Below are 20,899 nucleotides of genomic sequence, written 5' to 3' on the forward strand. Positions count from 1 at the left end.
CTCAATGCAAAGACGGCCAAGCGAAGACGCCAGTAGCTATTGACGTCCTCGTCTGGCAGCGAAGGGAACGACACGAAGACTATATGGAACAAAGGAAGATGCCGGGAGATTAACCCTAATATATTCCGGACGGCTGTTGGACGTCGGTGAAAAGGGATTAAGAGATGAAAGGATAATGGGATGCAGGAGAGACGGGGAGGTAAGCGGATGCCGATCTCGCTCGAGGGGACGACCGTGCTGTCAGCGACGGAAGGCCTAAGAGAAGGGATGAAAGAGAAGACATTGTGTCACTCATGGTAGCCGGGGTGAAGCAGGAGAAGGGATCTGCACGTTCAGCGGTCCTCAGGGGAGGGGTTTACCGGGGCATCGTGGAACCACGACAAGGTTGGGGCTGAGTTGGGAGCTAGCCAAAATGATGAGATCAAACCACTTGGAGAAATCTTTAAGGTGTACAGCTCTTTCTTTCCAGATTTAATTTTTCGTTGTGTCCCCAACTGTCAGAGTGCAACTGATTTAAGATGCAGTATGAAGACAAGTACATCAAAGTGTAGAGCCACCAATTTTTACTAGCGGGCTTTTCCTCTTTAGTTTTCGAGTGTCGGGTAGAAATACATATAGAACCCTATTAAAAAAAGCTGGCTAAATAATGCGAACTACTTGTCATATGCTAATCAACAAATGGGTGCTAATTAATACTCATCAATATTTATTAGCAACCACTTTTTCCAGAACCTTTCATGAGTAAGTTTCTTCTCGGCACAGTCCCGGATTGCAATCCTATCCTCATTGATGTTTTTGAATTTGGAGCTTTTATGAAAATGTTCGAGTCGATTCTAAAATAAATCAGATGTCTGTTTTTAATGCTTTTTTTGGCATTTGTTTCTCGTATTATCGATTGTGTGTTCGTATTCTTATGCATTGCCTCTCCTGCTTGGAACAAACTGTTGGCCGACAGTATGACTAAATGAGTAAATAAATATTGATATTGCGCTCAGAAAGAGCGCGGCTTTTTTTTTTTTTTGAAGACACTATACAGCACTCTTCGGTGACGGCGGAAATTTCTTGTCCAAGCCCTTTGAGCAAGATCACTGCAGAGGTGGCACTTCGCACGCGATTACGGTTATCTGACAGGGAAGTGGGCAAAATGCGCATAAATAGTGTGAGGAGCCTTTAAACCCAGCCTTCTTGAAAAGGTACGGTGCTTTGTAACGTGCATTTGCAACCAATTCTGACTATACTGAAATAATACGCTCGTGTCTGCCGGCAGGTTCCAGAGGCAACTTTGCGGGAGGTTATGCTTTCTTATGTAATCGCGCTGTTCTTAATTTTTGGCTTGAACTCCTTTCAAGAACGAGAATTAGAAATTTATTCCCTTGAATTATAACTTTCGCGTCGTTCTTTGAAAGGTTTTGTGTGTCATACAACAGAACGATAGTTGCATCTGACTATTCTCAACGTGAAATTGTGGGAAAGTTTTGAAAAATAAAAGTATATACATGTTTTCTGGCCGTTTATAGACACTGGGTAAAAAGCTTGAGGAAGGTAGTTTATGAATACAAGGCGAATGTTCATTGCAAAATGCTTCTGGCGAGGCCTTCAACCTCTTTCTGTCATGTAATTTAAATAGCTTCGCCATTCGTGCGACTGTGAACATATTCGCGTTAAAGCCCGATATGAAATAAATAGCTTAAATTTTCATTCATTCAGTTATTCCAGAGCCCTCCACAAAAGCCACTCTAACCATGGCCCTCTTTGCATCACGTCCTTCATCTCTTCTTTAATGGCGTGGTTGAGGTGTCCGCAGCAAACGAAATATTTATTGTGTCTTTTCCTTTCCTCAGAACAGCACCCCTCCGCCCTCCTCCCCTTTCGCGCACACATACACACGTACACACCTGCGCCTGCTCACTCACAACTACGAATTCGATTCGCAAACTGTTCTTTGGACCAGAACTTTATTAACATGAGTTCGTAAAGTCCGAATCATGGCACGCGTGCACATCCTTGTCTTTTCCGTGCTCGCTCGGGAGCAGACTAGGTTGGTGTCCACCTTTCGGAGTCTTGCCGAGCTGTGGGTACGGCAGCATTACATCTTTGTGTAAATACCGTAACGGATTCAAGTGTTTACACATTTCATGGGCCAAAAGCGCATAAACAGACGAAGCGTATTCGCAAGTTTCACAGACTGACGCGCCGCCACGCGGCGAAAGAAGTTCCTATATTCATGATGATCGACGATAGCAGCGGTGGTTGTCGATGGCTTTCGGCACTCATTCTTCTCCAGTCATGTGCGATGTTTATTGTGCGTGAAGCGTTTTGCACTTAATTCAGCGATCTGGTTATCATGGAAGCTCTTTTGCCAGTGATGAGCCATAATGCTGAAGAAAGGCTTTTATTTCATGCGGTTAAAATCGTACGCACAATCGTACGTACAATTGTACGCAATTGCGTAGTCATGAGCTGTAGTCATGAGCTGACCACCAACTGTTGTTACCCGGTGGGAAATTTTGATAGCTGCAATTGGTGCACTTTTGCATTTAAATCACTTTCTTAGGTAACACATGTGCTTGCATCTTACCTGAATCTTTTTTTTTATTTCTTAGGTGAGACAGTATGATTTATGCGTTCAAATCGAAACACGCTAGATATGTAACGGATAAATAAAGCGCCTGTTTTTCCATCATGCATATGTAAGAAAGCTTATTGCTTAGATGCTTAAATATACTACTGCACATGTCAAACACTCTTTTCATGAAATACGGAAGCAAATGAAACGTTCCTCAGCTGTCCAGTGTCACAGGGACTTTGTGTGGTACGCTCAACTCAAAGTAATACAGCATTTTTGCTAGATCTTTCTGTGAGAACAATTCCTTTTTTATTTTGGTAATGGATGGTTATAATTCCATGAGGTGATTGACCACGCACTGCTTGTTCTTTACCAATTATTACTTGGAGTAGTACATATAGTACTTGCAAATAAAATAGATCGCGAGGATTAATTAAATTTGAGGATTGCAGCGCATTACCAATATTATTTTAAAAACACCGAATGCATTATGTTTGAAGAGTTTGTTAATTCAGCTTCATAAGCTTGGCTTGCTTGGCGAGTTGGTGCACTATGTTTATAGCTACAGTTTACGCTGCTACAGTTGAACAGTTTACGCTGGTTTCGCACATCAAATGTAGCTTGAATTTTCGCGTATTGTGGCTACGCTAATAGCATCGTTTGTACTGTATATTGAGTCTAATGTGCCAAAGCTGCGCCTTAGTTATTCTGACCTCGAGTTGTTCTGTACGTGCACTTACACTGCACAGCAACGCTCGCGTGTTTTGCATTGTCCGCATGCAGCATATGCAGTGGACGCTGGTGGAAATAGAGCCCGCCCACCCGTTATCAGCAGCACCAGAGCGCCTACCGCTACAGTGTTATCACCGCAAGTGATTATATACTCCAATAAATACAATAACAGGGCGGGAACAAACACTTTCATCCGCTCGAGTGCAATCTATACTGAGTCAGCCTGCCCAATTCTATGACAGGTACGATATCGGGCGTTGGGTATCGCACTGACTTTCTTCCCACACTCTGGCTCTTATCTGGAAGCGTGATACTGAAGTTATTATTAGCACCCGCAAAAAAAAAGAAAAGAACAACACATGAGCAGTTGACGTCGAGTCACAAAATCCATTACTAAATGAACGCTGTGAAGCTTCGGTCGTCTGCGGCCATCCAGTTGTCCGCCATGTTGCATGTTTGGTGGCGGCGGCCTATAGAGGTCGCCACCAAACATGCAACATGGCGGACAACTCGAGAATAGATAAATGGTCACCATGGTCAACTATAGATAGTGGTGAAAGGAATTCTAATGAACTGTGCTGTCCTCTCTCTGTGTTCTCTCAGAGCGTTCCACTTTGGTGTGGGGGTTCGCCCAGCGCCGGGGTCGGCAGTGGTATCAGCGGCAAGTACCATGGCAGCGTCCGCGTGCCGGCCGTCATGGGCCTGAGGTTTCGGCGGCTGCGCAGGATGTCAAGTGGAGAGGACGCCATCACGACGCCGCCATCCTCCTCCTCCAACACGCTGCCGCAGGGAGGAGCCGCGCCCAAAAACGCCAGCTCGGAGGAAGACGAGGCTAATGACTGCGTGGCCGAACTGTCCCGACCCGTGAGGCCACTGCCCATCAAGGACGGATACCTGCACGTCCTCTCCGGAGACCACCTGTGGTTCAGGTCAGCTCGCGTTGCAATATGGCGGCCCACTTCACTATACTGCTCCATCTCCTTTCTCGAAAATAGCTGTATTGAGGGCTTCCTCTCGGGTAAACGCTGCAAGCGCCACCTTCAGTGGCGTAGTATGGAGTATTCAAAACCCTCGCGGTCTACGTCCTGCTGGCCAATGAGAGCGTTCTTCAGGGAGTGCGTGCTCTCGATAGTGCGCCATGTCGATGGACATAGGATACAAGTAGGCTTAGGGTCCACTTGAATCACATGTAGACCCAGTGTCCTTGAGAGTGCACTCGGTGTACTCTGAAGGGCGCAGGATGCTCTCTTGGGGTGCCCCCAGTGTCGGGCCCACCTGTATAGCGTAACGACAGATCGCTGAGTATCGAGAACACCTGCTCCCACTGAACCTGCAAGTCCATTGTGGCTGGTGCATATATGGCCGACCTTTCTTTTCGGAAGCAGGTGAATGCGGAAGTGGACGACATATTGCCGTACCAACCCCATGCACCCTGCAGAAATTGTCTGATACAACTGTACCGTTATAAAGAAGGCAGAGATGAACGTTGCTTGGCACACGTAGTACTGTGGGCATTCAGCTGTTTTAGAGTATATCTCAGATCGTCCTTTGCAGAAACATCTAAGTAGCTGCAGCGATCAACCGAAAATGAAGCTGCGTTTAATATGGAGTTAACCATGTCTAGAGCAATAAAAAAGATGCTGCTACAAAATAAAGACTTCCTCTAAGCCTAAAGACGTCCTTCAAATTCGTTCTTCGAGGGACTAGCTAAACAAAGTCTAAGACCAGGATGTCAGCGTGGCAAAAGTCACCAAGGCGGAAACAAAACTCAGTAAAATATTCCCACTAGTGTCGTGGTAGTTAACAGCCAATGCTGTCATCCTGGTAGCTTACTTCGTCGTTCTGTGCAAACTGATACCAACTGTAGGCATACTTCGCACTTTCGTGCCTGATCTACCCGCACTGCGATCACAAGACGCGTTCGCTTATGAATGCATACTACTGAAACAACATCTAGATACACCGTTTCTGGAACATTAGTCCAGCTTATAAAGCCCACGAATCTCATCTCAGTTTATGGTTAGATTACAATTGCTCAGCCTTGATGCAAACATATTTTATTTTGTAACAAGCATAATGTGGCGCATACTCTGAGCAAAAACTGCCTACATCAAGGTGCAAACATCTGCTATCGGAAAGGCCAGGTTAATTTGTGCCGCAATATGTGTAGCTGTACGCAGGCCTCCTAAGAAAGCCTTGAGACCCCTGTCACACCAGAAATCTATATGATCATTTTGGCTTTAGAAAACGAAATGCGCAGGCTATCTTAATATGTGATCCGGAAAATCAGCGTTAGCAGTATTGGTTGTACACTTCGGTTTTGCATTGATCGCCATTCCCACTGCGTCTATGAATTGAGTTTGATTTCGCCATGGCTTTTCAGGTCCCGGCTACATGCAGTTATATGGGTGGAGGCGGCTGAAAGGTGCAAGTTGTAGGTGGGCGGTTCGGTGATGGGTAGTGGATGATGGAGTGGGGTGGTTGGGTGGTGGGTAGTGGCCCCTAAGTGGGAGTGGATGCCCACAGGTGCACCTACCGGAGGGTGCGCAGGAGGAGGTGCACTGCCTGAATAGTGCTCGGACGGTGCCTCGATCCGATCCGCTAAGGGGCGCTGAGAAGTGGAGGCTTCACACAGACCACGGCTTTCTCGCCGAAAGAAGGCTATACTGCTAACGCAGTGTAATTCATTTAACGCCCAACAAAATAAAGTAGGGAGTAGAATGGCTGTTACTCTGTTGACGGTACCGCTTGCGCAAAAAATACACGTGTTTTATTGATAGCAGTATGCTCTAAAGTGTTTGCACGGACTTAGAGGGCATCGATTCGGATTTCATTGGTTCCCTTTCTTGCCAGTACCGGCTTGAATTATAACGAAGCTTACAGCTAAAAAGAAACACTGTTTTAGACGAGGTAGAAATTGATTATTCCCACAAAACAGCCTGGATGCAGGCTATAAGAAAGCGTTCTCCACATGGGCTCCTCCCGAGGAGAAAATAGTATAAAGATATTAAGAGCACAAGCATTTATGGAGGGTTACAATGTTGAGGAGCGACGCGTGAAACCCGTTCATAACGCTAAAACACGCTGCAACCTCGGTAAGGCGCGAAACAATCATGCGTGCACATTTCATGACCCATCTATAATACATGATGGTTGGCGTTCTCAGCCAGACCGTTATACTTGGTGATTTGGTTTTAATGCTATAAAGGCAGCTTGATCAAACAGCACCATGGCAAAGACATTCCTGGTCTGCACAAAGTGAGATTAAAGACTTATTTTCCAAGCATTTCACCTCTGACCAGCGGAACACTACGCAAGGGTAAAGTTATCCACTGGGAAACATCCACAGACAGTACTCCGTAGTACTGGAAAGAGAAGCTGATATTAGTTGGAAAAACAAATTTCCTAGAGAGAGTAAGAGAACACTAAGGGATATTTCGGAACTTTCGATGTTCGCAGGCTGTACGTGGCGCTGCACGCGGAGAAGCTTGACGCATACTACGAGCTCTCGGACAAGGTTCCCGTGATATCGGTCAGCTTGGCCGGCTGCGAGGTGGTGACGCCTGACAAGGTCACCGGATCGGCACCAGGAGAGGTCTGCTTCCCCATACAGCTCGTCAAGAAGGTGAGTCTACCAAAACGCCAGAGCTCTTCCCAACGTCCCTGTGGCATATACAGTTGAACCGCGTTATAATGAAGTTGATAAGGTCCGGAGATTACTTCGTTATAGCCGTTACTTCGTAGTAGCCGTTACTTCGATGTAGCCGTTAATTCGTTTTAGCCCATGTTGATCCAGCGTCCAAGCCGAATCCTCATTCCATCGTTGTATCTATTATTTCGTTATGAACCGTTCCATTATAAAACGGCGCTCGACTGTAACGACCGTGATGGTTATTTCTCTACTCTATCGGTAATGTGCGTGCGTGCGTGTGTGTGCGTGCTTGTGTGTGCATGCGTGAGTGCGTGTGTGTGCGTGCGTGTGACTCTTTTTGCAGCACAGAAATGAACTGATAGGTCAGAAAGACACAAGTAAAATATTTTGCAGTGACCGCGCAACTGTAGTGTAGATAGCCCTGTTTTTGCCTTCCTCGAAACAAAATATCATTACACAACTTCGTGTTAGACAAAGGGGCAAGCGAAAGTATCAAAAATACCAGAAATATTACACCACGTGTAACGCAACATAACAAGCGCAAACTAAACCGCAGCTAAGTGGTCGATAAGAGCATTTTCTATCGAATGCTGAAGAAATCATTTAATGTAAATGTTTTCTACAATTATACGAGGAAACGAATGAATATGTGGCTAAACTAACGGCTATTCGGTGATTCAGCAGAAGACGAGGCGAAATAAACATACCATGGATTTAACACGTATCCCAGCGCCGCCAAAGAACATGTCTGAGAGCTAAACAGAGCGCGCTAGCGAAGCCATCCGTCTTTACAAAGAACTGAATAGTTTCTCGACCAGTGTGCTCGTCGAACGTTCAGCTTACATAAGCTGTAATACCCCATCTTCACTTTGTTTGTTTTTCTTTTTTTGTCCTGAAAAAATATCTTCGAAGCGATAACTGAATACTTTGTCCTGCCCAAGGTCCTCGTCAGCGGAAATTGGATGCGGGAAATTTCTCCTGGCTGCAGGTGGGACAAAGAGATGAGCATTAAAAAGCCCGAAGCGAATTACCCCATCGTCTTCAAATTTCAGCGCATCTGTTTACCTTACGTTGCCTTCCTTGGGGTCGGAAATTGCCCTGCGGTTCAAAAACAAGTACAGCTGACGTGGAAGTTCCGTACAGTGCTATGCGCCTTGGAGAGACGATTAACCGAATGAGAAAGCATGCGACACTGTTTAAACCGCCCGCTACGTGGTGCAACCTTTAGGGCCCAAGAGAGGTTCCACTATACTATGATAGTACAAAACGCAACAATATTCCGCCATTTTTTATGGTTTGCTCGTGATCCCTGCTTCCCTGTAATTTTATGAGAACTCCCCCAATAGTTAAAGCTTGTCATGGCATGCATTAAATTGATCTAGTTTTAAGGTATTTAAACCAAGTAGATGTGCGAAAGCATGTGTTTAGCCTCGTTCGCTCATGGTTTTGCTTTGCTGTGTCGTCGACATGTTTGGCGACGAAATTAGCCTCAGGTTATGCCCTGATTGAGGTTAAGCTGTTCTGATGTGTTCGCGCCGCAGATGAAAGTTGATAACAACGATGTGCAATTCGCAGCTAGAGAGTGTGTTGCAGTTTAACCCGAGGCGTGATCGGCTGCGGCGATAGCCTAGTGCTCTCATGCAGTGTCCTGCGAAGCTGATCAGTTCGCGCCGCCGCGAATTCGAAACCCAGTCGCGGCAATATTCATTTCTTTCTGCACCCTCAAGGCGCAAAAAGAAATCAATATTGCCGCACCGCACCATCAAGGTGCTACGCAGTGAAACGCGAAGCATTGTCGTTCATTCGCGGCTCGATTATAATCAGTGCTTGATCCAGGACTTTATCCCGGTCACTAGGTGACCATGCCTGCAATCGCTCCCGCAGTCGGCTACGACGCCACCGCGTCTTGTGCGCGGGTTGGAAATTTTTGTCCTGTCCGACAGAAAATAAAGACGGAAGGTAAAGCCTAAAACCAGGTGATATATGCGTCATGTGGTCACAATGTGCCCTTCAAAGATGCGGAAGACAGTGAGTAAATGTAGAGTAAATATAAAAAGACAAGGACGGAGGCAACGGGAAACAATGGCGATCGCTTCTTAGTGAACGGGGACGTTAGGTAGAAGACTGCTCTCCTCTCAGCTCAATCACCCGTACCTCCTTCTCTGTCGTTCTCTATTTAATTCGATGATATTAGAAGCGTATTCGGAAAAAAAAAAATATCCGCCGTCGGTCGCATAATTTACCAGATCAGAGGTGGCGTCACCTAACCGGAAGTGACGTTATCATACCGGAAGTGGCAACTATGCGCTTCGATGTATCTTCCACTGCGTCCGTGTCATCGCCTCTGCACACCTTCGAGGAAACATCTAAGCACCAGCTAGATGACCCGAACAGATGTCTGATTGTGTGTAGATTGACTAGTAGGGGTTCGCTAACACAACCGTGAAAGAATGACACAAAACTCTATGTACAGAAATGAACCGCTTCTAATGCTACCACATTGCTAACATACAGGGTGTTGCACATGTCTTTACACAGTTTTAAAAAAAGATTTATGTTTCAAAATAGTGCTTTTTGTCGGCATAGCATTGTCAGCGGCGTAGTACATCAGGATGAAGCTAAGGCGAGATAACTAGCATGATGGTTTACTAATATTGAATAGTTAACTTTTTAACTATTACTGTTAGGCTGCTTAATTACTGAGAGGCGTGCAGCTCATATCAGATTTCGTAATTTCGAAAATGCACTTAACCTCGGCGCTGTGGCCCAACAAATTTTTGCTACTTCGACGAGTTACGTGCCCTGGAGAGGTTTTGCCTGCAAGCGTCTCGAAAGCGCATGTATTTTGGCGCGACAACGCCAAAATTTGTCGGACCACAGCGCCAAGTGTAACCGCGTTTTCGAAATTCTAAAGACTGACATGGATATTACTTATGATGGCCTACACATCTCTCAATAATTAAGGAGGCTAACAGTAATAGTTAGGAAATTTAAATATTCAACACTAATCAACCATTCTACTAGTTAGCACTTAGCTGTATTCTGATATTCTACGCCAATGACAATGCTAGGCAGAAAAAAGCGCTTTTCTAACTAAAAAGTCTATTTTTGAAATGTGTTGAATCTCAGGTGAAACACCCTGTAAAATGTAACGGCGTCCCGGTGATATTTTTTTTGTTGTTGTTCTGCAGGCTGTCTAGTAAAAGAAGTTAGTGAAAACACGCGTGTCTGCAGTGCCATTAAGTGGTCGGGACGCATCCTCGGTGAATGCCAGCTATTCTGCAGGAGCTGTTTCACGCTACATTATGTGAAATTAATGGTTTGCCGGAAACTCCTTTGTTCGGCTGATATAACCTCGTTAATGGCGAGCAAGGGCTCGGACAAAGGCGCTTAGGCTTTCCCATCACGGAAGCCTTGTATACACTGCGTCAGGGGGCTTGTAACAACGCATAAAAGCAACGCTTAATCGCGGTAGTTGTAAACATTTACTTTTATTCATTTATTCGTACATACCTGCAGCCCTGCAGGGCATTATTACTGTGGGAGGGTACATGAATAATGCTGCAGGTCAGTGTAGTATGAAAAACAATATAACATACAAAAAATGGCGGACACTTTAGCGCGGTTAGGGCAAATGCGTGTTAGGTACGTTAGCACTTCGATTTTCACTTCGACTGCGGGTCATGTCAGGGAAAGATCAGCGAAAACGTACAGTGCGCGCCTTCGTTCTAGCGCACTAAAACTAAAAGGGACACTTAAGCTCCGCCCCCTAAGGGTATCACGAGACAGCGGTAACGGCTTAATGGCTATATATGGGGAACTGGTCATTCATTTCTTTAATTTCATAGATCACTGGGAGTACTCATGCCACTCCTTTTTACTTTGCAAACGAGGCTTCCACGATGAGGCCAGAAACCTTTTTGACCCAAACCTGTTTGATCTACGCCCTTTCCTCTCGTAGTCTAACAGCTCATTCCAAATAACTTTTTTGAGCGCTTCTTCGCCCGTTTCGAAGCGTACACATTAGTCTGCATGAAGTTTAGGTGTAAAAAGTTCAATTAGCGTAAGTCGAGTACATCGTAAAAAATACTGCTTTAACTAGAGCAGCGCAAAATTTACTGTCTTGCAGCCAGCGAGTTGCTTCTCGATAATCTCGTTACTGAAGAATTTAATGAAAATCTCTAAACAACCCATACCTTTTTTTCTTATTGACGCGTAAAACAGTCGTTATATGGGTGCCATCCGAATGAATCGCCATCATTCCCAGTATTTAAGAAAGCAAACAAAACAAAGTCATCGTCCCATGACCGTCGCAGGGCAGGAAAATGAAACATCGCGCTGAAGATGTGCCTTGGCTGACACTCTAGGTTTGCGCGAAGCTGCGCCCACCTAACGAGCAAGAGATTACGCGCCACCGGAGCCGTTACTAATCGTCGGGCCCACGAGCAGCATCGTATACGCACAAATTACTTGTCACACGACCGTCGCAAATCGTTCCGAAAGGAACGACAAATTACGGATATAACTGTCCACGTACAACGGGTGATCGCATTTCCAAGCTGACATCAGGTTTCTAACTCGGGCACTAAAAGCTTTATTTCATTGTCGTCCGGAATGTCAGGCCGCCGACAAATTGCTTCGCGCTGTCTTTCTTCATTTTTAACTCTCTTTTGAATGTGGCGCGTTAAATGTCGATTACGTAAGCGCGGATTGTCGTTCGCGTACAGTCACACTGAAAAACGTCTCATTAAACACCCTTCCAGCTTTCTTCAGCTCCTCTTCCTTTTCGGCTGTTCTTTTGTTTTTGTCGTCCAGCAAACGCTGACTTGCGAATTCTTTCAGACACAATTATCGCTTCTTTTCACGGAGTTCGCCCCGAGGCCTTACGTCGCAGCAGAATACTGCACTTTTGGAATCTAATTGCTCATGTTTTCTAAAGTTCTTTCGTCATTTTATTCCGCGGATGACCTCTCGCGATCAAGGAAGAAAATATTTCAACAAGGCAAGAAACAATGGTCTCTTGGCCCGACGGCATATTGCAAGAATGTGAACTTACGAAACACGCTGGAGTATCTTCACACAGCTCCCCAAAGTCGATTGCGTGTTCTCCTGAGTCGTTGGCAAGTGCAGAGATTACATTTTGGCTGATTGAACTCCGGCTACGAAAGATACAATATTTAGGCAGTTTTTGATTTAGAATACAGGCAGTCCTGTCATGCGTCAAACTGTAGAGCCAAACTTCACATTAAGTACACGTGGGACTGTTAACTTTCTTGCTCCTGTATTTTATTCAAAGGAAATTGCGTACAGGAGCTCCCGTCACTTTTTATTGGACGCGGCAACTTCTCCTGCTTAACAGTTGCAAGAAAAACACGGCAGAAAAAGAGAAAAATATAAGTCTGTGCGAAGTCTGCTGGCGGCTTCAAAGATCTGGATTAATGAAATATTGATTAATATTTTGACTGGCACACGCGCAGCAGGTCAGGCACTCTACGGTGATCAAGAGGTGCTCACCCCACCGGCTAATCCCAGGTCGAATCGGCGCTTAAGTTTCCTAGTAGAACGGATACATTTTTTTTCTCCACAAGCTAGCTTGTGATACGGAGTTTCCTTCCATTATTTTTTTACTTTTGCTTTACTAACTTCATAGGCAGCAATTCCGCTGTTAACTTCTACTTTGAAAAAGAGCAGAAATCATGTTTCTTTACCTACGTTTAGAACCATGCTGGTCAATTGGACTGTTTTCCTTAACGAAAGTAACCATAAGTACTAGCTGTACTCACACACATTTTGCAACCTATCTTCACAACTTGGCTATCACAGGCAGGTTACACGAAGAAACTCCTTCTCCAATGTATTTCCTTTTCATATATTAAAATTCTTAGGTTCATAATGTGATGCTTTCGCGAAATTTTCCTACCTATAGGGTAACCTTCCAGGCCTCTCTACCATTTCTTTTTGTGGAAGACAGCCTTTCAGAGCTGGTGAGAACCTCTTCGAGTGCGCTATGATATTGGATCGACCGTGGCTATGGTAGAGTATACTGCAGCAATACAGTGGTGCTACTAGAACACCATATCAAAATCTTTTTTCTGAGACACCGCTTCTTGAAGATACTGTTGGACTTTTTTCTGAAGTGGAGCTGAACTTTTGATGAAAATAATGAAGGAATTCCAATGAAAAACCATTATTTAACGAGACCTTTCTTCAAAAGTAAAATATAACAGCTGATGTTTTGACAGCTGCTTCGAACTGCTTGTGCTGTTTTCAGTGTAAACTGGGTTTAACCAGATGCTAATAAATAATGCTGTGGGAAGGCGAAAACCGGGGGAAAACAACGAAAGGCCATGCTTGTAACCCGTTCCTCGCTATAAACCTTGTATCGAGTACCTTGTACAGGCGCTTGACGCAACACGACAAATGGAAACTCCACATCATTACTCCATCACATTTATGCACATAGCAACTTGTGTTCCAGGTCGACAATGAAAAAAAATTCTACTGATATTCAACCCGCCTAATGCTACCTTAACCTGCCTTGGTTCCTGACAAGCCTTTTTTAAATTGACAGCTTGCATCAAAGACCCACCTTGCAGATTCAATACGACAACCAGAATAGCATGAATTCAAATTGCATTCCGAGTTGGAACCGTTAGACAGACTACCTCGCTAAACCTTGAGCAAAGGTCAGCTTCCTGCATTCAAAGCTACGCTGACCAGGTCCATACAACGGCTTGAAATGTGAATTTAGAATACTTGGCAAGTGGAATGTCTGGCATTGTTCGCAAACGGCAATTCGACCCCTTTTCTTGTGCAGTGTCCTGAAACGTGAGATTCACGATATCTCGCACCGTCTCGATTTTTTTCTCCCACGCAAACGCAATCTTCACGCAGCAGCCGTTTCAACGAGGGACCATCTATAAAAAGGTCCACCGGACACACGCCTGCTCCATCCTCTGTGAAAAGAGTGGCTCCTGCTCAAATATTATTTTTATATTCCAACTAAGCAAATCTCGCATGTTGAGAGCCCTTTACGCTTGCGCAGGAGGGGGCTACTTTTACGAAGCGAGAGCGGAGAAGGGGCCGCCGAGAAGCCATAGCAGACGAAAGGAAAGGGAAAGAACCTTTTCAGGGCTGAAGAGAACCGCCGGAGAAAAAATCCTTTCATTGTTCACCTAAATACGTTTTTCCTGCGAGACCTGTTTATATATATATCTATATATATATATATATATATATATATATATATAGAGAGAGAGAGAGAGAGAGAGAGAGAACTAGCCATCGACGACCTAGTGAGCAAACACATCTATATATATATATATATATATATATATATATATATATATATATATATATATATATATATATATATATATACCCACACACATATGGAGAGAGAGCTCTCTCTCCCTCTTTCTCTCTCTCTCTTTCTATATATATATATATATATATATATATATATACAGAGAGAGAGAGAGACGTCATTGCTCGCTAGGTAGTCGCTAACTCTCCTTCTCTGTGTGCACCTTTCCTCATTCCAAAATCTCGCGCTTTGAGATGAGTATAAAGTATATAAGGAGGAATATAAGACTCCTCCTATTACTTCCTTTCTACCCTCTATAGCTACGACATTTTTTACACTCCTATGTTGTCTCCCCTTTCGCTATCTTCTTTTTTTATTTTTTATTTATTTACATATACTGCAGGCCAATATTTTGGCCCAAGCAGGATAGGCATACAAATTTAGAACACAAGAAGAACATATACAATGCGAACATTTACAATTCTTACTCTCCTACTGCCTCCTTTCAACGCGGCTGCCCGTCTTGCCGCGCAATGCTTGAGGCCCGCCGAGAAAGAGCAGCTTGCGATACGAAAAACGTAGAGAAGCACTTCCACTTCAGTTTGAGACATTTATGCGCTCCGCTGAGGGGCGCGGCGGTAGCGGCAGCGAAAGCATGAGAGTCTCGTTCCGTCCGCCCTAAAGGTCCACCCGTTCTTTCGTCGCTCGCTCGCTCTACGCACTGAAGCTTCTCGTCGGTGAGCCTTCAGCGGATGTTCTGCGATGCTTTCCCTCGGCTATTTGTGCTGGCCGTGTACGAACCACTTCTCTCAGAGGAAATGAATTTCAGCGCGAGTTTTCCCTCCTGTTTTCGCTGCTGTAGCAACGGAAACAGTGTAGAAGACGAAGAAGATGAAGCGCACGCAAAGGCAGCAGGGTATTAGAGACAGCTTGTTGTGCGTAGCCGTCACAACTCGCGAAGGGCCTGTGTATCTCCTGTTGCGGCGCTCTTGTTATTTTTTAATCCCCAAATCCCTAGAGGGAACCCCCCCCCCCCCAAGCAATACCCAGCGCCCACAAGTCCAGGGTCGGGTTCACCGCTTCTTAAAGCACGCCTTTTGCCTTACCAGGGAGGTGCCACTAAGGAGAAGTTGCGAGCTCCATGTTTTTCCTCAAGAACCACTTTTCCCGTCGGCGATATGTGGCGTAGGGTTCTTGTCCTGTGCGGCAGAAAGAGCGAAAGAGCCGAGACGATGAAAATGAATTACGTTATGGTGGAAAGCGTACATACAATTTGGCACCGGTTGCTTCGGTAATTGCGTTGGAAAAAAAAAATGTTTCTACTCTTGCTCTTTCATCTGTGTCGCTGTTGCATCCTTTTCATTTTCCCGGCTGTTGTATTTTTTTTATTTTCGCTTCCACGTTGTTTTCGCGAGATCACCAGAACTCGCCTGCCGAGAATAATGGGAGCCATTATCAACGGAAGCGCAGCCCGTAAGAGGATACTTCATTCGCCGGCTGTTGGAAAACATTTGCGAGGGAAACGCGGTAGCGGGATGCAAGTTGCTCGGCAACGACCGTCTCAGGGCAATTTCGTGTCAGGAAGAGGGTTGAAGAAAGGAGACAAATACTCATTGCACTAGGTATTGCTTGCCGAAGGGGCTGTGTTTTCAAGCGGCAACATTTGATAAGATGCTACTTGTTGTACTAGAAGCTCTTATATATGCCCTTAGTGTTTGGGACTCACGGCATTCACATAAACGTTAGCAAGGTTTTTTTTTTTTCATGAGTGCCAGAAAATTCTGATCTGTCGAAATTGTACCATAAATTGTTGGCTGCGATTCTGCGCAGTAGCAAATGTTTTATGAGAACCCACGTTTAGAACATGTAAACACCCGCCGTCGTTCGAAGGCCTTCATAGTAATACTAATAATAACAATAAACAAACTATGCGTCAAGGGCACTGACACTAATCGCACCTAACGGTCAGCATAAACCACCTAGAGTATTTAATCCTTGTGTTCAGCGTCAAGTGTTGGAGTTTATATTGATTAAGAGACACGCAAAAACAACTTGCAGGGGACACTCACGCTCCGCGTTAAGAGAATGACGCGATAAGTAATGGGTTTAATGCCCCCATATGTAGAACTGAGCATCCCCTACTTAACATGCATACGTACCTGGGAGTTCTCATAGCACTCCTGGCGCAGTGGTGCAGTGGTTAAGCGATGCGCCACTGCCCTGCGATAGAGGCTGATGCCACCGGTGGGGCTTGTGACACCAAGGTTAATGTTCCCTAGTTTAATGACAATCCAGTGGGCAGATTGTGATGACGTCACAAGGTCACGTGACATAGGTGGCCCGAAACCCGCTGGGCACACAGATGGACCTCACAGACAACGGCTAAGAGACTGAGTGGAAATTCTAGTAGTAACGCACTAGAAGGCGTCATTGGCATTGACGTCCACCAAGTGGAGAGCTCAGAATTATTTTTCCCGCATGGCATTCTTGAACGTGCAGCGCAGTAGGGGTACTCAGGCACCTACGCATTTGGCTGCCACCTACCTATATATGGCCGCAGTCGAGTTCCGAAGCCCTTGCACGATAGTGAGAAGCTGAACGCAGTATCGGAAGCGCAGCTTCCCAGAATTCATTCTCATGATAAGGATGGAACCTGTGTTCAAAAGCTGAACAGAGCGATCGCGGAGGACCTCAGGAACTTAGTGCAACAATATACAAACACGAATTCAGTAACTAAACCATATTTTCTTTTTTAAAAAGATCGCAAGGGCGTGGAGTCTGCTGCTCTTGCCAGCGCTATTCAGGCAGGCAGAAGCGGACAGTGATGGAACGTCCGTTCACACGCGTCAGAACCACTGTACCATTCAAAGCCAGCTATGGAGCAGCTACCGAGGAAAGATTGATGAATCCAAAACCCCTGTCCAACGTTGCCCAACTGTTCATTTCGATGCTGGCGCAGTGCAAGACGAAAAACAGCACAGCTCTGTACTTACACTGGATGAATCCCTGTTTATATTCCGCTCCTGTGTTGAGGATAGGCCCCAACATGTGCAGACGCCGCAGATCTATCGTGTATAGTTTAGGTGCACCAGCTGCCACGCGCACTTCGTATTGCGGTGCAGGTATTCTGGTTTTCTTCACTCTCCACATATCTTGTCGAACTTCTCTTTCGATCACATATCTCATAAGATGGTGAAGCATAGAGCTTTCCACCTTTTATTGCGTCATCACCACTTGGCTTCTTGTGTTAGAGTGTCCCTAATTATTTTATGCTGCTATTATCACATAAACTTTATGTTGCTTCGCGCGAATTTGGCGCCTGTTTTGTTACGGGCTTGTTTGACGCTTTTAACTACATTTGATTACTTCTTATTTATAATCTATTCAAGTGCAATTTTTGCATTTTTTCCCTGAGTTACATTTCTGGAATACATGCTGTTTTCTCATTTAATCAGGTATGAGTTTTTGTCGCTATGTAAACGTTTCTTCTGATTGTGATGTAGCTTCTGCTTCGACACAAAAGTTGTGTATGCCAATCTGCTAGGGCCTCGTAAAGAGTCTTGCAGAATTAAAAAATAAATAAATAAATAAATAAAATTTCTCATCGTGTTCTTTTGCTGCTTTGCTTCTGCGCGTTCACGAGTACGCCTGCTCAATTTTCATTGTAACCATCCTCTAATCATACCCGAGTGGTTCGGAAGAACGGCAACATGGCCGTAACAGATGAAGAAGTAGATGTCATACGTGAAAAATTAGACCGATCAGCTCACTGTGCGTTGCCTACGAGATATCTACTAAGGTAATCGCTAAAAGGATTAAAACAACCTTAGACTTCAGCCAAATAAAAGAACCGGCATGCTTTCGGAAAGGATACTTGACAGCAGGCCATATTCCACCGTCAGTCACGTCCTAGAGAAATATAACGAACTCCTATATGGAGCCCTAGTAGATTACCAGAAAGCATTTGGCTCAGTTCGGACATTAGCAGCAACGCAAGCACTACGGAACCAGGCTGTATATAGAAGTGGAATATGCAAAGGTAAAGCAATATATTCATTTCAGGTGCGCAGTCTTCATAGCCCTCCATAGGGAAAGTGATAAAATCCCAGTCAGGTAGGGTGTCAGGGCGGCAGACACGATCTCTCCAGTACTACTGACCGTGTGTTTACTGTAGGTATTCAAAGACCTTTACAGGGATGAGTTTGCTGATCAGATTGGCTGGCTAAATATCTCGGCCGAGGTTGAATCGCATTTCATGAGTGATCGATCACCTTCATAAGCAAAGACAAGCTGCTCGTCTAAAATGAAGAAATCTAACGCAATATTCAATAGCCTCAGAAGAGCACAACAGCCTATGATAGGTAGCGGAACATTGGAGGGGTCAGGGAATACATCTTTTTGGGCAGGTAGTAACCGTTGGCCAAGACCGCGAGACTGAATTAAACAGGAGAATAAGAACTAAGTGTGCCACGCATGGCAAATATTCTCACGTCATGAATAGAAGCTTACGAGTATCCCTCAAGAATAAATTCGGCAGCAGCTATGCCTTACCGATACTCACCTATGGCGCTGAAACTTGCTGGCTAACGAAAAGGCTTCAAATTCAGTGGAGGACAGCACATAACTTTATGGAAAGGAAACTGATAAGGATAACTTCAAGAGACAGGAAGACAGCGGTCTGGGTCAGGGAACAAACTCAAGTTTCAGATACCATAGCCGTAGTCCAGGAGACGAAATGGGCATGGCCTGGATACGTAATGCGAAGGGAAGATAACCGATGAGTCCTTAGGTAAATGGAATGGATTCCAGGTGAACGCACGTGGTGCAGGGGTTGGCAGATAGTCAGTTGGGAGGATTAGATTAGGAAGTTTGCGGAAATAAGGTGGCCGCACCTGGAAAAGGATAGGGCTGATTGGAGGGATATGGGAAAGGCCTTTGTCCTACAGAGGATGTAGTTACATTGATGATTACAATAATGGCGGTGATAACACATATTTGACACTTCAATACGCCATTCAGTTTCATTCTGTCCTAACACAACGCAAAATACTAGAGTCTGCTAGGGCGAATGGATTCCGCTCGCGATTTCGGGAAAAACACTGCGGCGATCTTCTCCATCAATAGTACTGCAGAATAGAACACAGGAGAAAAGTACGGGCAGCCGTACAAATGTTCTGCTGTACAAAGGTTATGCCGTATGCACGTTGGACGGTCTCAGAGCAAGCGGACGTGAGGCCCACCAAAGACCATGCCCTATAAGGGGGCAAACAACAATGGCAACAGCAACCACATCAGTGACCGGCCTGTTATATGAGGCTTCATTGCCATCCACATCAGTATACACACTGCCCCAGCATAAGCGTGCAACGCTACTGCAGCTGTAGAGTTGGCACCTGCCGCTTCACGGCCGATTCCAGTGGGGCAGCGGTAGCTGAACGGAGTGTATTGATGAATGCTGAGTGCTTATTAAAATGAGATATTCTCGGGACACATTAAACTCAGTAGTTTTTCTATTTCTTCTTGAAAACCATTTCTTTCAATACCTAAGGGTAATGTCTTGTAACTGAGCGTTTTTGTTTGCCCAATGCAGAATCCAATAAGTTGATAATAGCCAATGAAAGCCAGCAATAGCCAATAGTAGACAACAACCAAACTTTTAGCAAGCACCTTATATTGTACAGCCCCATCACGGTCGCACTTGGCCCGAGACCACCTTAACCACCTTTCAGTTCTCCTCCAGATATAATTTTAAACTTTTGTTGCCAGCGTCGTGCTTACGACAGCCAGGTCAGTATTTTCCAAAAAACACTCAGTACTTACTCTTCGCAGCTTGTACTGATTCAATTGGCTTGAAGAATGCAGTGTATTTCGGTTAAGTATGGCGCCGTATCACAGTGCAAGTAGCACTGTTTAAGAATGGAGCTTCTGGTTGTTTGGCGTCAACTGAAGTGAACCTTCCGGAGCATTGCATGCAACAGGCAAAGCACGCATTGAACGCTATGGGCCGCGTCGGCCAGTATACATGCTCTCCCGCGGGGATTCCCATTCACCTTTCTTGGCTTCTGCACCGCCGAAGCCGTCGCGAGCAGCCCTGTGTCCGCTGCGTAATTGAGTGATGATTACCGGGAACGACATCCCACTTGGCAGGGAGACCCGTGCCACTGAACTACACCCTGTAAATAGGAGAGGCTGGCTCGGTATTCGATGACGTCTTCTGCGCGCTTCTGTTTAGTTGTTTGGCCCTTGGAGCAGCTCATGTAAGCAATCAGGATCGAAAGGTCGCGCCCTCTGCCTATCAAAAGGAAGTCTTATAGTTACGCGCTAACCGTGCTGCTGCCGAGCGACATTGTGTCCATAGGTCATTATCTGGACAGGCAAAGAAAGCATGAAAACGAAAGCAAACAAAAAAAATGACTAAAAAAGTGCAGTCAGCTGGAAGCTAAGTATGAAGTGAAGATCCGTTCACGTTAATGTTCGCCATGCACTGAATTTTTGCGAGAAGGAAAAAGTTGGTTATTAAAGCTTGAACTTGTTAGCTTATCCAAAAGCTAATCACAAGAGAAAATTATGAAAGTTAAAATTGTGAGACTTTTTTTCTTGGGTGAAATATTAAATAGTTGATTTGATGTTTCTTACTGCTCCA

At 45.1% G+C, this 20,899-nt stretch overlaps 1 protein-coding gene across 3 annotated transcripts in view; it reads left to right on the forward strand.

Annotated features, from left to right (window-relative positions):
- The window catches only part of LOC149363646 (uncharacterized), a 165,982-nt gene that overhangs the window by 44,039 nt on the left and 101,044 nt on the right, over nt 1–20,899 (forward strand). For all 3 annotated transcript variants that reach the window (XM_089573616.1, XM_089573614.1, XM_089573615.1), the window contains exons 2-3: nt 3,902–4,227; nt 6,758–6,923. In XM_089573616.1, coding sequence (XP_089429742.1) covers nt 3,995–4,227; nt 6,758–6,923 — 399 coding nt within the window. In that variant the 5' untranslated portion in view covers nt 3,902–3,994. The remainder of the gene's footprint in view (nt 1–3,901; nt 4,228–6,757; nt 6,924–20,899) is intronic.

This window comes from Amblyomma mixtum, chromosome 2, assembly GCF_055824585.1.
Source record: "Amblyomma mixtum isolate Tamu chromosome 2, ASM5582458v1, whole genome shotgun sequence".
Taxonomy (NCBI): Eukaryota; Metazoa; Arthropoda; class Arachnida; order Ixodida; family Ixodidae; genus Amblyomma; species Amblyomma mixtum.